Source organism: Micrasema longulum, unplaced genomic scaffold, assembly GCF_059751315.1.
Source record: "Micrasema longulum isolate JH-2025_06_02 unplaced genomic scaffold, ASM5975131v1 h1tg000574l, whole genome shotgun sequence".
NCBI lineage: Eukaryota > Metazoa > Arthropoda > Insecta > Trichoptera > Brachycentridae > Micrasema > Micrasema longulum.
Genome location: NW_028277770.1, coordinates 116822 through 130146, shown reverse-complemented (window position 1 = coordinate 130146; position 13325 = coordinate 116822). Strand labels below are relative to the sequence as shown.

Below are 13325 nucleotides of genomic sequence, written 5' to 3'. Positions count from 1 at the left end.
AAAATTTTATTTATGCTCACAATGTTATTTAGTGTATAAAATTTATGTTATTTATAACCTCACTTTACCTTGACTTGATTTCATTAAAACTGGTCGCCAAAATTGAAATATTTGGGGTAAATAAAAACGCTAGTAAATGTATATATATATTTTTTAAATAATATATTATTTGAGGAATTTTTATTGATATTATTATTTAAATCATTAACTATGCAGTTTTATAAAAAAAACGAAACATATTGATGTTTATTTATGCTTTATTAAGTTATAATATTTAAATTTTTTTATCAAAATTTCTCAATAACTAATTTTTTCAAATAAATTTGAAATATTTAGATTTTTTCTATTTCCTTTATTTGTTCAGGTAACTCATTGTACAGCTTCAATCCCTTGTACAATGAGTTTTGAGATTCTGTTTTTCCTCTCATTGGTAATCTTATCTTTTTTTACCCCTTGTTTCATATGTATGACATTGTTGGTTAAATTTTATTATTGTTTTTATTTTATTCATCCCCTAATTATTTTATGTACAAAAATTGCTACATTATATTTAATTTGCTGCTTTACTGTGAGCGAACCAATTTCTTTGTGCATTATTTCTACATAAGAATAGATATTTCTTTTGAGTATAATCCTCATCGCCTTATTTCGAAGAATTTGTATATTTTTAATTTCTCCTTCATTACATAAAAAAATAATAAAAGAACAGTAATTTATGTGTGGACATATTATTGTTTTGTAAATAAGAATACTACTTTTTATATCTATTACATTTCGTAATCTTCCCATAAATGATTTTTAAAAAAAAAAATTTTTGTTACATATTGAGAATGTGTTTTGAAATTCAAATATCTATCCAAGTAGACCCATATTATCAAATTTAAATAGGTACTAACGAATCTAATAAATGTCAATGCACTATAATTTTACCGTGCCGTTTAGATTAAGATGACATGTAAGAAATAGGCTATTCTCCATCGAATATCACGTGGCCGGTTTGTTTATTTGAAAATTCTTGCAATAATGAACGGACATAAAATATAGCTTGATTAAAATGACAGCTGCCAAATTAATGTCACTTCTTCTTCTTCTCTGGTCTCAATCCTGGGATTGGCTGGCAGCAATTACATTCATTCTTCTCCTCCATTCCTCCCTGTCTTGTGCGGCTCTTTTAAAGTCAGCATATGATGAGCAGCGCACGTCCTCTAATAGGTCCTCCAGGTACTCTCGGCGTGGGCGTCCCCTAGAATTTGTCCCCTCGGTCATCCCCTCTAATATGACATGCAGGAGGCCTTCTTGACGTATCACATGGCCGATCCATCTCGCTCGCCTTTCGGACAAGGTCCTGAGCAGGCGCCTTCCACCTTCGATTCTTTTGAGAACCTCCTCATTTGTAATGTGGTCTCTCCAGGAAATTCCTAGTAGTCTTCTATAGGACCACATCTCAAAAGCCTCTAGTCTCCGTTTATCTCTTTCGGATAGGCACCATGTCTCGCAGCCATACATCAAGACAGTGATGGGAAATTACTGATCACTGATCATGTACCGATCAAATAGATTTTACCAGTTTTCCATGCAAACATGAATCTCTGTTTTCCGAAAATTGATATAAAAACGCAAAAATAAGCCTATTATAGTTTGTTTAAGACAATCATTTACTAAAAAATAAGACATTAAAGGCTGGATTCACAGGGCTTATGACCTGTCATTGGCTGGTTTAAGTGGTCACTTTGCATGCCACGTAACATTTACTCATCCCTATTTGTGTGTTTGAACATCCGTATTTATTCAATTCTTCCAACTGTTGATTTATGAGCTAATGACAGGTCGTAAGCCCTGTTAATGCCTAGACTTCGAAATCCTCTGTCTCTCGTAAGTTCTTCATCTCTGATTTTGGACAAACTCAAAATATTATATTTTTATTGTAATTTGAAAAGAGCAGCTCAAAAAGCAGCCTAAATCTATTTTATAATCCTTAAAATATAGCATGATTAGAATGATAGTTACTTTGTAGTAATGTCTAAGGAGGGATTTATATTGACACGCGAAAAATCATTCGTAACCAGCATGTTAATTTATTTTTTAATACAATGCTTGACATATAAATCAACATAATTATACAAAATCAGCTTTAAATCTAAATCAAACGTAATTATTCACGACATTCTTACAAGGTTACGTCATTTTGCAATAATGTTGGAGATGGGACAAATTGATCAATGTAAATTGATCGAATAAAAAAAAAATCATTTGTTGTTCATGAAAAAAAATATTTAATGTCTTATTTTTTAGTAAATAATTGTCTTAAACACCCTATAATAGGCTTGTTTTTGCGCTTTTATATCAATTTTCGAAAACAGAGTTTCATGTTTGCACGAAAAAACTGGTAAAATCGATTTGATCGGTACATGATCAGTGATCAGTAATTTACCATCACTAGTGTCATTAGTTTGGCGGCTGTGATTTTAATCAAGCTATATTTTAAGGACTATAGTTATGTATACCTTGATAAAGAAGCTTGTGTAGCTTTGAAACCGGTCAGTAGGAAAATAAAAATAAATGTTAACAAATTACAACAGGGATGGAAAATACCTTAAATAAGGGAATATGTAAGTCTAGGCATTTACAGGGCTTATGACCTGTCGTTGGCTGGTTTAAGTGGCCACTTTACACACTGTGTAACATTCACCATTTTGCCTTTGTTTGAACATCCAAATTTCTTCAATTCTTCCATTTGTTGATTTTAGTGAAGTTAAAGAACTAAAACCTTTATTGTTGTGAAGAAATTCATCTGACTGAATTATTTCACATACTAGGCAACGCCCGAAATCGCCGGGTGAAATCCAGTCTTTTGTCTACGAACATTTTGACAAACTCAAATATTGTAACAAAAATAAATGGTTCAAAAGAAAGTTGTTTTATATTTATTTTACCATGAAATTTAATATTAGGTGTTGCCACGCACGAAGTTGTAGTGTGGCATGATTAAAAAATATAAAAATTATCGATCTATAAATTTATGTCGATGTTCCATTGGAATCGCTAAAACGATAAACAATCGTGGTGAGAAACTTTTTTCGCCTCGATTATTACCGATGATAGGGCCCATTGCGATTGAGCTACACCCAGTTATTTTAAAACCCGATTATAAGATAGTCCCATTGAAATTTTCCTTCTGTGTCTCGTATGCGTCTTTTAACTTGTATTTTTTTATTCTTTCAGCGGAGAGACGGGCTCAGTTGAGTCGGAGTCGTTCCAGATCTGGTATGGTCGGAGGATTATCTACCAGAGAATTATCTAAGTAAGTATTTTATACATTATATTATGTACATTCTATGCATTACCCTAATGTATGGAAGCGAAGCATGGAGTTGGAAGAAAAGGGACGAAAGTAGACTGAATGCTGTTGAAATGCGATCCCTCAGGCGAATGTGCGGAAAAACAATGTATGATAGGTGCCCTAATGTCGAAATTAGAGCAGAATGCAAGGCTGAGTTAAGCATTATCGACAAAATTAAGAAAGGTCTTTTGCGATGGTTCGGTCATGTGGAGCGAATGAATGATGAAAGAACGGCTAAAAAGATTTATGATGCGAATGTGTCTGGTTGTAGAAGTCGAGGAAGGCCGAGAAAGACATGGCATGATCAAGTACAACAAATTCTTGAAAGTGGTCATGTGAAAAGTCGGAATAATCGACGTGCGTGCATGAGAAGATGTATGAATGTGAAGGAAGCAAAGGAAGTGTGCCAGGACAGAGTGGTGTGGCGTTCTATCCTCTCTGCCTACCCCTCTGGGGAAATGGCGTGATGGTTAGTTAGTTACATTCTATGCAGTCGCGTGCACAGAGTTTTTAACTAGGGTAGGCAGTAGAAAAAAAAAGTACGTTTTATAGAATATAAGTTATCAATCTTACCAAACAGTTTCCTTCACTCGTCACGTTAGTTTGAATCACCATGTTGTTGACTTGTAGTTATTGTTGATATTACTTAGGCCACATTAAAAATCCAAATAAATGCTAAATCTATAAAATATATTACTTATTTTTTTATATGATTTATAAAATATATTATTTTCTACTTATATGTTTATAAATTTATATAAACCACTTTAATTCAGAGTTATAATTCGACCGGTTTCGAGGTTACTACCTCATTGTCAGTAATTAAACTAACTTTAAATTTAAATTTATTTCAACAGAGAGGGAAAAATTTTTGAGAAGGGAATATGGAAGTCTAGGCATTTACAGGGCTTATGACCTGTCATTGGCTGGTTTAAGTGGCCACTTTACACACTGTGTAACATTCACCATTCTGCCCAAGTTTGAACATCCACATTTCCTCAACTCTTCCATCTGTTGACTTTTGTGAAGTAAAAGAGCTGAAACCTTTATCTCGAAAATTTTTCCCTCTCTGTTGAAATAAATTTAAATATGAACAACTCCCTAGGGAGGAAATCTAGCCAGTCTGCAAGCATTTGGACATAATCAAACATTGTTGAATTACTACCTGGTAAAAGAAGAAGTATAAAAATTGAAAAATTGTTTTCAGGCGTTGCCTAGTAGGTGATTTGGTTCAGCCGGATGAATCTCACCCACGTGATAAAGGTTTCAGCTCTTTTACTTCACAAAAGTCAACAGATGGAAGAGTTGAGGAAATGTGGATGTTCAAACTTGGGCAGAATGGTGAATGTTACACAGTGTGTAAAGTGGCCACTTAAACCAGCCAATGACAGGTCATAAGCCCTGTAAATGCCTAGACTTCCATATTCCCTTCTCAAAAATTTTTCCCTCTCTGTTGAAATAAATTTAAATATGAACAACTCCCTAGGGAGGAAATCCAGCCAGTCTGCAAGCATTTGGACATGATCAAACATTGTTAACTTTAAATTACTCGCGTTGGTATTTATATTATAAAATATTGTATGATAGAGACAAAAAATGAAAGAAAGAGAGAGAAAGAAGATAAAATGAATCATATCGGGAATATTTTAAAAAGAGGACTAGAAGTTAAATTTAATTGATTATTTATTATTTAAAGATTTGATTAATGGCTTTACTAATCCCTAATCGTTCTAAATTGTCTAAACGAAAATCGTTTTTATTGACATGCAAAATTTCTTCAACCGTTTCTTGATTAAAATAATTACTTACATAATATTAATCACTGAATATACGTGTAACTTGTCCTTAAAACGATTAAACACACATTTTGGTCAATATCACGAGTTTCACAAAACACAAAACTACATTTCGATTTTTATTGTCAAAATAAATGCGGACTAGTGTATAAAACAAATCAATTTGAGGTTATTTGTTTGACATTTTTTGATCTTTGACTTAAATATTATTCGAAAAAAACGCTAGATGTCAGTAACGTGTTAGTTTTGTCTTTCTAAAACCCAAGCCCTTGTAAAGCAGTGCCTTCAAACTTACCCATACACGCGTAATTACAACTGAAAAAAAACCCACACAAAAACGTTTTGTAGGAGTATACAGATTTGTTCATATGAAGAAAATAGGCATTGGCAGTTCGTGCCTCTGCCGACATTGGCCCTTTGCGGCACCACGATCGGAACACAACACTACTTGACCGAATAACATTTGGCGCATTTTTCAAATTTTACAAATAGTTACCGTATATGTTAAATTATTTTTTGTTATTGTTTTAATAAAATTCTAGTAGGGTAGGCACTGCTTTTGTGCCTATATGGGACGCACGTCACTAATTCTATGTCTACTCCCGAATATACATTAGACAATTATTTTTAAAACAGTCATTGATACACTTCTGATCATTTGGTTACAAGAGGAGATCCCAGCAGAATTTTCGTAGGAGTTTTTCCTGTAATTTGAATTATTTAATAACAAAGACGCGTACGACTTTTGCTCAGAGTAATTTATCTTTTGTGACACTTATTTGTTTATAAATTTGTATAAACCACTTAATTTTTTTAATTACACTTCGACCGGTTTCGAGGTTACTACCTCATCGTCAGGAATTTAACTAACTTATAATTACACGCAAATATTATTATTATTATGGATAACTTATATAGTGCCATTTTCGTAATATCCTCAAGGGCGCTTTACATAGTGATTCCATAGATAAATAATTTTAATTGAAGCTTTTAAATTCGTAATTTAATTAAAACAATTTTTTTTGTTGTCACATGCTTTGAATTTATTTAATTGATTTTGAGAACAAGTGGGTTTTAAGTTTTTTCCGAAACATCACTTCACTCTTACAGCCTCGCACCTCTGCTGGGAGAGCATTTCATGCCATAGAACCTGCGACCGCAAATGCGCATTCACTAAATTTAGTGCGCTGTTTGCGTAGGAAGTATGATATACTTTTCCTCTCGCTGTAGACGTAGCTGATCTAAGCGTGAGACGCCTGTCAGCTAGTTCATCTGGAATGCATAGTTCCCTTAGATATTCCTGAGCAGTGATTTATACATAATCCAACAGAGTTTGTATTCGACGCTCTGTGGAAAACGTAGCCAGTGTTATTCCCGAAGTAGTGGAGTGATATGACTGAACTTAGAGATTCTGAAAATAAATCTCACTGCAGCATTCAATACAAACTGTAGGAGAGTCATTTTGTTCATTGGAAGACCTGTATTTGTCATCTGAGTGCCTCAGATAGAGAGGAACATTTTAAATCAATCCGCATACTTAACTTTGATTTTATTTTCTCTGGCTTGTCCGACTAATCAACTGGACAATCGATATAATATATGATTTTGTTATAATGTATTTGTCATCCCATGTCTGTTTCCAAATATACATTCCGTGTCTATTCCCGAATGTACATTTAATGTCTGCTCCCGAATATACATTCCACGTCTGCTCCAGAATATACTTCTTTCCATGTCTGTTTCCAAATATACTACTTTCCATGTCTGTTCCCAAATATACTACTTTCTACGTCTGTTCCCAAATATACTACTTTCCATGTCTGTTCCCAAATATGCTTCTTTCCATATCTGTTCCCAAATATACTACATTCCATTTCTGCTCCCGAATATATTACATTTGGATGCTCAATTTCAAAAAATGCTTAAGTTCATTTTTATAGTTCTGAGTTTTATTTACATGTTTAAGTGTTTACTTTGTTCCGGAAATGTTTAATGACAGAATTTCGGAAAATTGGAAATACGTCTTGTAAAGTTTTTCTTTTTCTTTATTTTAAGGTAAAAAAAATACAAAATTGTTACATGTTTAGTTACAAAATTATTTCTTGTAAAAAAGTGGACTTAAGCCTAAGGTCAGGATTTTTCAAAAGTATTTAAAGAACTAAGGGATTTTTTCTCAGGGAATAAACTCTCGGACTAAGAGATTTTTAGGACTTGAGGTTTTTTTGAAATTGAAATAATATTCTTAAAATCATTTTTCAAGTATAAAATTCAATATGGGTATTCTTTTTTGAAAAACTAATTAGATAAATGTATAGTTCACAAAATGCTCTACACGGCAGTGTTGCCAACTCAAAACCGATAAAATTGGACTTAGGCATTTTTTGAAATTGGGCATCCATTTGTATTCTTCATCTGCTTGGATACAGACAGATATTATCATGTGGTCAGAAAATGTATTTTCTTGTAAATAAATTCATCATTCCCTTTCCACACTTAATGGTGCATAGGGCACTGCATTGGTGCATCAATCGCAGCGCATCTTAATAATTTTTGTTACATGAAAGTAACATGATCAGTCTTACGCTTTAGGTGCCAGTCCAGGGGACTATGAAATATTCTAGTGTGAAATCACCATTTTAAATAAATACGAGCATTTCATATCAACAATTTCGGGAATTGAACCAGAGATCTCCTGCATGATAGGCAAACACGCTGACCAGTACACCACAGGGCCGACAATTAAATGTTAATAAATTGATAAAGTATAAACAATATTATTATTTTGTTTTTTTTTTCCAGTGAATTGCTCGGAAATGCGTAGCCCACACTACATGCCGACATTGGACTGAATTCTTCGCACAATCAAGACATACACTCTAATCAAGACGGTGTTCGATGACATAATAATATTTTTAATATTATTAACTTTAAAATTACCGCCAAAGGTTTATGCATGAATTTTAAAATAGGATATTGCGAAGATCTCTGTCAGACTTAAACGACTCCCCCGCAGGTTAAATTCCGCATTATCTACTCAGATTTGGATACATAATAAAAATGTCGATATTTGTTTTAGGCTATTAACCGAACTTTGAACCGGGTTGTGATAGCGTCATGGACTCGAGGATCGGAGGTCGGAGGCTCAAACCCCGCTCTACCACAACTTAATTCCTATTTTATAACGCCGAGTTATTTATGACTCGTTGAAAAAGCCCCCAAAATTTAAACATTAAAATAATTTATTTTTTTTTGTTTAAAAACCTTTGGCGGCAGTTTTAATTTTATATATACTCATTTATTTTTTATATTAATTTTAGATTCTCGTTGAGAATTAACATTTTAAAAAAATATTATAGTTATACAAATATTCTGTACAAAATATTTTGTTGGATTTACTAAATGTGAATTCTTAATTCAGACGATTACATTCTGTATTTAATTAATGAATTAGCTTAGAGCTAAAATGGTGATGATTTTTTTTCGTCAATAAACTAGTTTCTTTTGATTATTTCAATTGAACACGTTTGTGAATACTTTTTTCTCATAGAATCCACTCATATGGACAATAAATTTCTTATTTTTTTGTATATTTTACTTGCGATTGGACTGTAGTTGATGGTTTGAAGTAAATCTTATTTATTTATTTTATTTTATTAACATACACGGCAAAATTGCCTTTTACAAAACTTATAATATAAATATTAATTTTTCAAAAAACACATATTACTTTATACTCAAGATTTAGAAAGAAAAATTAAACCTACAAATCATATAACACGTTCAGTAGAAGTTTAAAACAATTTCAGTTTAAGTAATAAAATATTTCAAACGATTAATACAACAAAAAAATCATAAAGTACTGTTTCATAAAACAATTATACCAAAGGTTAAATTACCATTCAAAATCTTTGAAAAAGTTTAATAGGTTTGATCCATACGAACAATATCCTACACTAAATATATCCGATACGTGGGAATAACTATTGCTGAGTTTCTGGAGTCTATTTAATACAGCAATTTTTTAATGTTTATTTATCTATATTTGGACCCCTGTATTTAGCAGCCTTACGTGTCACGTACAAGGCTAAGGTACTCGGAAAAAATCGTTTTTGTTTGTCTTGGAAATGGGATGTTCGATCACTGATTTTGGTTTATTACCTTTATGAGTCCAATCACCATTGTTGCTAAGTCCAAGAACAATGGCGCGTGATAACTACTTTTAACGACAGTGTGGATATCTGTTAAGGATATTCCATCTTTCCTGCATTCTGCTTCAAGATAATGGCATTGTAAACTGAAAAATGGGCACTGAAATAACAGATGTTCGATACTCTGTTAAGAAATATCATTGCATGGACAATAGTCATCATTCCTTAATTTAAACCTAAATAGGTAACTTCTCATAGTTCCGTGTCCGGTTTAGTGATTTTACCTGTAGAAGAAGCGCGGTAATGATCCTCCCAACGCTGCTGCGTATTTTGTTTTATACAGCGTTTAGCAAAGCTAAGGGGAAATTCCGAGAAGAAAGGTGCCGTTCTTTTACAAGTTGCGGCTCTTGCTCGTTCATTTCTCTCATTTCCTACGATACCAGCATTTAATACAGCATTACAAGTATACACTGTCCGTGATTCAATAACTACTTCTGTTATAAAAATCACTCTGTCTCCTAAAACACCAGTTATTTTTTTATTCAATTTTGAATACACACTCTTTATAACACAAAATGCCATATTATTTTTTAAGGGATAAAAACTTAATAAGTCGCTATTACAAATATGTATTTAAAAGAAATGATTCTTCTTCTTCTTTACGGGTCATGTCGTGTCCCTCCGACGTTGACGACAACTCGGGAGAAAGCTTCCCTGTCCTGAGCAGTGTGAAACAGCTCCTTCACAGTTCTAATCCTGGTCCATTCTCGGATGTTTCGAAGCCAGAAAAGCTCTTTTCTTCCGACCCCTCTATGTCCCTCGATTTTCCCTTTCGCGACAAGCTGGAGTATGGTATGCTTATCACCTCTCAACACAATTGCAAATTATATGATTAATACCGTTTTAAACTAATATTTCATAAACCGAGACGTTGCTTAATTAACTCGTTAAGTTAGTCAAAATGAAATGACAGTTTGGTTTCTTTTTCCATAAGAAATAACAGCAGAAAGCAGCCAGGCATAGAAAAGTGAAAAAAAGATAGTACTTTTGTGGAAAGAGTGAATCATCAAATCTACACAACAGTAAGAATGTTTTTAGAATTTAATTATGTATTGCATCAGTTTTAATGTGCATTTTGCAGAATTTAACAGCCAGCCCCAGTAAAACTCTGATGTTTGCTGTGTCATTATGTATTAAATATATTTTTTTATAATTATATTTGGGCACTCGATTGTAAAGAATCACTTAATTCCTTTGTTATAATAACTTTAAAAATAATTCATTTAAGTGTTAAAGGAATTCGGTGATTTTTTAAAGTCTGGCTGACCACACTACCTAAAATCTACAGTATGCATCAAACAGCAACCTCGTGTCTTCTGTCAATCTCTAACCCTCAGCAACCTAATTCCTACACTCACAACAAGAGCGAATGGACCACCCCCAACGAAGCTCGGAGAGCAACTGGCGTAGCAGTAGCTACTTGGGTACTGGCCTGTATGATGCGGGAAATTGTCCCTCTCGCTCACGAATATATCTATAGCATCAAGAGTGAGACGTAAAGAGTGTTTAAGATAATCGTATATTCGGTACTCTTTTACTTCATCGCCGTGACAATGTGGCACATTGGTATTGTATTGATTTATCTCAATTTCTGGTGAAATGCTTGTTCTGTGGCCATTTATTATCTAATATATTAATTTTTACGCAAATAAAGGTGTAACAGAGAGATATTGAAAATATTAACCCAGTATTTATTACATATAAAGAGATTTTAAAGTAACTAGATGCACACAGCAATGTATAATGTTTAATAACCATGTACACCTGATATACACTCATCAGCTTAATAGCTGCTATAGTCCTTAAAATATAGGTTGATTAGAATGACAGCTGTCAAACTAATTTCATTAGTGATGGGAAATTACTGATCACTAATCAAATCGATTTTATCAGTTATTTCATGCAATCATGAAACTCTGTTTCCGAAAATTGATATAAAAAACGCAAAAACAAGCCTATTATAGTGCGTTTAACACAATTATTCACCAAAAATGAGACATTTTTTACTTTTTTCATGAACAACATCAAATGAATTATTTTTTTATTCGATCAATTTGCAAAATGATGTAACCTTGTAAGAACGTCGTTAATAATTAGGTTTATTTTAGTTTTCTTTTAGTTTTAACGCTGATTTTATATATTAATGTTGATTTATATTTCAAGCATTGTATTAAATAAATTAATTAACGCCAGATACAAATGATTTTTCGTGTGTCAATATAAATTACTCTTTGACGTTACTACAAAGTTAGGTTGTCACTTTTTCTGACAGCTGTCATTCTAATCATGTTACATTTTAAGGACTATAGTGTATAATAATAATATAATAGTAATATTCATAGTAATAATAATAATAAAAATGTGAAGGTTCCACTGTATTTAGTAGAATTAGTTTTTATTGTGTTGAACTCAGCTTGTTGTCTAAACAAAAGATATCCACATCTCAAACCGATATAAAATAAATTTTAATTCAATGAAAGAATAAAAATAAGTATTTGTTTTTTACAATTTATCTGTACAATATGGATTATGATTGCTCAATTCATTAGTTTATTATTTATTTTTGTTAGTTTCACAACGTAAATTAAAATCTATGTTTAATTTAAAGTTGTTAAAATTATGAATTTTTGTATATAATTGATACTTTAAACGTTGGGTTTTAAGATCAATTAAAATTGTTATAGATTGTAAAATATTAAAATAATACGCATGTGAAAAGTGGCCTTAACTCTAGTGTATGTAAATAATGTTTTTTATTACGACTACGAATGTTTGAAGCATGGTACAGTGTTAATAATTTTGTCTGTGTAAATAATGATGCCAATCAATGAGATTTTTCTATGAGCGCAGTGTTCTGCTATGCAAAAATATAATTAAATAATTGAGGCGTGTTACATGAATGCAAAATGATCAGTCTTACGCTTCAGGTGCCAGACCAAGAACTATGAAATGTTCAAGGGTAAAAACACCCTTTTAAATAAATATTTCATGTCAGGAATCTTACCCGAGATCTCTCGCATGGCAGGCAAACGCGACCACTACACCGTGAGGCCGATGAAAAAAAAACATGTTCAATTAAAAATGTATTCAGGATTTAATTTATAATATGTAGCTCCGAGGCTTTGACCCTGTAAAGATGAAATATAAGTTTTTAAATAGTAAATTGTAAAAATGTGGTTGTGTCAGTGGTAATGACGCAGACTCACAAATCAGAGATCGGAGATTCAAACCCCGCTCTACCACCAAATTAATTCCAATTTTCCAGGACATTTATTTAGAAATTTGATGAAATGGATCGAAAATTAAAATGTTTGGGTAAATAATAAAAACTTTAAAATGTAGATGTAAAGAAAAATTTGTATGAAGGATAACGTTTTTGGTATGATTGAATCAATAATAACTTTTTTAAAAGTTGATATATTTTTATAATCAATATTAAATGAATTTTTATGCAAATTTTATTAGTCTAGTTTTGCATTTCATAATAATTTTATTCTAAGATACGTAAAAAGCGGCACGCTTTTTTTATTATTACTCATTACTTAAGAACCTCTTAGGCTTGCATCACATTACAGCGCTAGATAGAGGATAGAACGCCACGTATACCTTATTCTGAATTGGAAATTCTGCCTGAAAATGTTTTACTTAGTTTTAAGACAAATCTGTCCATTATTTGTACCTTATCTTAATTGTAAATACTTTAATCTTGTAAATTTACGCTTCAAATTATTTTAAAATACATTTTACACTATTAAAACATATTGTAAGCATTTAAATACGATGAAAGTGAGAATAAATATTAAAATATTGTACAATTATATGTTTGTTTTATTTTTAAACATCCAAAAAAACTTATCACCATTATTACTTCAGTTACGGTCCGGTGTTGCCATCATAACAATAATTTGTTGTCATTCCAACTTGTATAGTTTTCTACTGATTTTGCTAATTATTTAATCATCATTCCATGTCCGCTCCCTA

The 13325-nt window shown here is 32.1% G+C and overlaps 1 protein-coding gene across 8 annotated transcripts in view; it reads left to right on the top strand.

Annotated features, from left to right (window-relative positions):
- The window catches only part of LOC148280506 (protein diaphanous-like), an 85982-nt gene extending 72820 nt beyond the window's left edge, over window positions 1-13162 (top strand). For all 8 annotated transcript variants that reach the window (XM_088228267.1, XM_088228268.1, XM_088228269.1 and 5 more), the window contains 2 exons: window positions 3223-3301; window positions 7936-13162. In XM_088228267.1, coding sequence (XP_088084393.1) covers window positions 3223-3301; window positions 7936-7957 — 101 coding nt within the window. In that variant the 3' untranslated portion in view covers window positions 7958-13162. The remainder of the gene's footprint in view (window positions 1-3222; window positions 3302-7935) is intronic.
- Window positions 13163-13325: the final 163 nt, after the last annotated feature.